General features: G+C 40.2%; 1 protein-coding gene across 1 annotated transcript; it reads left to right on the plus strand.

Annotated features, from left to right (window-relative positions):
* The first annotated feature begins 1,010 nt into the window (after positions 1-1,010).
* On the plus strand, positions 1,011-1,796 carry LOC143962404 (olfactory receptor 1468-like). Its single transcript, XM_077471687.1, has one exon. It carries the CDS (start codon positions 1,011-1,013, stop codon positions 1,794-1,796), a length of 786 nt encoding a protein of 261 aa, XP_077327813.1.
* The last annotated feature ends 2,540 nt before the right edge of the window (positions 1,797-4,336 follow it).

Below are 4,336 nucleotides of genomic sequence, written 5' to 3' on the forward strand. Positions count from 1 at the left end.
CGGGGGCCCGATCGGGCCCCCGACCCGCGGGAGGCAAGGGACGTACATGTAAGCCCTTATGCCTGCCCGTGCCATTCTGCCGACGTACATCGGCGTGCGGCGGTCGGCAACTGGTTAAAATCAATGCTCCTGTAAAAACTTCCATTTTTAAAACTTTGTTTTCCATTGGTACATGTCCCCTGGGGCAGCACCCGGATCCCCAAACCCTTTTTAGGACAATAACTTGCATATAAGCCTTTAAAATTCACACTTTTTATTTCTCATGTTCAAGTCCCATAGACTTTAACGGTGTTTGAATGTTTGCGCAAACTTTCGGTCTGTTCGCATGTTCTGGATGCAAACTTAACTGGGGAGTGTTTGGCCTATCCCTACTCACAAATGCGCTTCTGAAAGAAAGAATGGTCAAACATTCTCATAGACACACTCCTAAAGTTTGTGAACAGCCTTCCCAGAAGAGTTGAAGCTGTTATAGCTGCAAAGGGTGGGCCACCTCAATATTGAACCCTACGGACTAAGGCTGGGATGCCATTAAACTTCATGAGAGTGTCAAGCTAGGTGTCCCAATACTTTTGGTAATATAATTTATATATTTTTTTCCCATTATTTTTTTTTTATGAAAAATTCACAAAAAGAATAGAGGCAGTCAAATTAGAAAAGGAAACATTAATTGAGCTTTTTGGATAAGATGAAGCCAAGGTCTTCTCAATCAACCAAATATGTTTTTTTTTTATTATTATTATTATTATTATTTTTTAAAGTCACAGGTTCACCTACTCTATCCGTCTTGCTATCAATCATTTTGCAAAGTCAACATACATTTTTTTGTTATGGCTAATACAAATGTTATATAAATATAAATCTTTTTTGCTTCTACACAGACAACACATAATGATCATGTCACCACATTCATCTTTTTGGGACTTAACAGTAATGCCTTATTTAATCTGCTGCTCTTCACCTTGGTCCTTATTATATACATTGTGACAATATGTGGAAACTTTTTGATCATCATGTTGGTATATTACAGTAAGACCCTTCATTCTCCCATGTACTTCTTCCTCTCCCAACTCTCTATATCTGACATCATGCTGACCACAGATATTGCTCCTAACATGTTAAATATTGTTCTACATGAATGGACCTCCATATCTTTTTCTGGTTGCATCGGTCAATTTTATGTCTTTGCCACAATAGAAGCATTTGAATGTTACCTTCTGACAGTGATGTCCTATGACCGTTATCTGGCCATCTGCTCTCCTCTGCATTATGTCTCCATTATGAAACAGACACTTTGCATTAAACTAGTCCTTGCATCCTGGATTTTCAGCTGTTCTGTAGCTTTAATATCAACACTTGAAATAAGTCAACTAGAATTCTGTGGACCAAATGTTATTGACTATTTATTTTGTGATTTCAATCCTCTTGTGGAACTTTCCTGTTCAAATACATCCAGATTTCAAATAGAAGTTATCTTGTTGTGCTTCCCTTTGCTAATACTACCCTTCCTAGTGATAGTAGTATCATATACTTTTATTGTTTTACCAATATTAAAGATATCCTCCTTTTCCGGAAGACTGAAATCCTTTTCCACTTGTAGCTCCCATCTCACTGTTGTGTTTATATTTTATGGAACCCTAATTGTTGCATATATGATTCCAAAGGAAGGACAATCACAAACGATCAGTAAGATGATGTCCTTGTTGTATACAGTGTTTACTCCCTTTGTAAACCCTTTCATATACAGCTTGAGGAATAAAGACATTAAGGACAGTTTAAAGACGTTGTACAGTATATAAACAAAAGGCTTTTTATTTAAAACCTTTAGTAAAAAGGTTAAATTATTAAGATATATCTGCTTAAACTTGTAGAGATCTTGGTGTGCACTGGTATCCAAAAATTAGACTTCTACCATATTGAAGCAATGCTTAATAGTAAACTGTTACTAGGGTTCAATCACCCAAATTAAGTTTCTAAACAAGGCCTAACCACCCTTCAGACCTTCATTTCATGGTACCTCTTACAACTCCCCTTAAACTGGAAGTGTTTTTTTTGTAAAAATTTTGGCTTCAGCGCTGGGTTACCTACAGTATATACCCAAGGTCTGTATTGCACAAATCCTGTTATTCTGCAGTTGTAAATATTGTTTTATGACCTCTTTTGATCTAAGAATGGGTTTTTAGCTACTTACTGGACTCTTCTTAGCAATATTACTTGCCAGCCACTAATGACATTGACAACTCAACATTCTCCTTTCTGTGTGTATCGTCCTTATGCCACGTACACACGATCGCATTGTATGTCGTACTTAGTCCGCCATACAATCCGGCGGACAATCAGGCGGACTTTCTACCGAACGGACTTGGCCACACACGGATACACAGAAAGTCTGACGTTCGCTTGCGCGATGACGTACAGCACGTACGACGGGACTAGAAAAAGGAAGTCCAAGACACAGCAAAGCACCCTTTGGGCTCCTTCTGCTGATTTTGTGTTAGTAGAAGTTTGGTTAGAGACGATTCGCGCTTTTCAGACTTCAGCTTAATTAGTTCGTTTTCTGCGGCGCAGTCTGCCTGTGAGGTTTGTATCTGTTCTTCGGTGCGCGTGGATCAGTTAGTACCTGTTGTTAGGTGCTTCTGGTCCGCTCGTTTCTGGTTTTCAGATCGTTCTTCATAGGTCTGCCTGTTCTTCAGTGCGTTCAGTTGAGCTTGTTTGTCCAGCCGACCGTTTCAAAGCCATGGAGAGTGGACGTACTCATTCGCGAGTTCATGCTATATGGGGGCTTGGTGTTGGGGTTCATACTTTGACCCGAGCCCAGTCCGTGAACAGGGCGAGGAGGAGTTCATGGACGAAGAATTGGTTGCGCCAGCGCGACCAATTCTCACATATGCTTTTACTCCGTGAGATCCGTGAGAATAATCCTGATGATTTCAGGAATTATCTCAGGATAACGGACCCCGTTTTTCATCGTCTGCTGGCTTTGCTGACCCCTTATATCAGCAGGCAGGATACCTGCATGCGGCAAGCCATCACTTCAGGACCTCAAGTTCTCTACAGGCATCTCCCCCCAGGCTCTGGGGATCATTATTCCAGAGACCTGTTCTGCCATTATTCGCGTCCTACAGAAGGAATATATGAAGGTAAGTTTGTTCCTTTAATATTGCATTATATGCATTGTATGTTTGTATTAATTACATCATGACTTTTAATATCCATGACAGGAATATGCTGTGAATGTCCCCTTTATATGCATACATGCATTTTTTTTTTTTTTGGTAATTTTTTATTGCTTTTACCTTTTTGTGTCCCACGTGCATATTTGCCTTCACTAACGTCCCCAGCATGCAATCCTGGGCCCATATACACCCACAGCCGAGACGTGTTTTCAAATTCATATTGTCAGCTCCATTGTACTGTTTTACCGCCCCCACCCTTTTGGAATTGGTTTCAGGTATCATATACTCATTAATTAGGCCCCCACCCTTTTGGAATTAGTTTCAGGTATTATATACTCATTAATTAGGCCCCCACCCTTTTGGAATTGGTTTCAGGTATTATATACTCATTAATTAGGCCCCCACCCTTTTGGAATTGGTTTCAGGTATTATATACTCATTAATTAGGCCCCACCCTTTTGGAATTGGTTTCAGGTATTATATACTCATTAATTAGGCCCCCACTCTTTTGGAATTGGTTTCAGGTATTATATACTCATTAATTAGGCCCCCACCCTTTTGGAATTGGTTTCAGGTATTATATACTCATTAATTAGGCCCCCACCCTTTTGGAATTGGTTTCAGGTATTATATACTCATTAATTAGGCCCCCACCCTTTTGGAATTGGTTTCAGGCATTATATACTCATTAATTAGGCCCCCACCCTTTTGGAATTGGTTTCAGGTATTATATACTCATTAATTAGGCCCCCTCCCCACACTCACCCACATAAATTATGTTCCCTGGTCCCTCAGAGGGCTGAGTAATCTGTGAATTGGGCCTTATCTTTTTTTTATTTATTTATTTATTTTAAGACAAATTTTACAATATGTATGTTTCACTGCTGTTCCAAAATGTTTTATGGTTTTATTTGGTATGAATTGTTTTTATTTAATGACAAATTTTTATTTATTTTTTTCCCTGTTTGACTCCCCAGTTTCCTTCCACGCCACAGGAATGGCAGACTGTGGCTTCCCAGTTCGCTGCCCGTTGGGACTTTCCCAACTGTGGAGGGGCGATCGACGGGAAACATGTGCGGATTGTGCCCCCACCCCATTCGGGGTCCTACTACTGGAATTATAAGGGGTTCCATAGTGTGGTGTTAATGGCGGTGGTGTCGGCA

Source organism: Lithobates pipiens, unplaced genomic scaffold (genome assembly GCF_037356315.1).
Source record: "Lithobates pipiens isolate NorthernLeopardFrog02 unplaced genomic scaffold, aLitPip1_a1.2 Scaffold_8, whole genome shotgun sequence".
NCBI classification, from domain to species: Eukaryota; Metazoa; Chordata; class Amphibia; order Anura; family Ranidae; genus Lithobates; species Lithobates pipiens.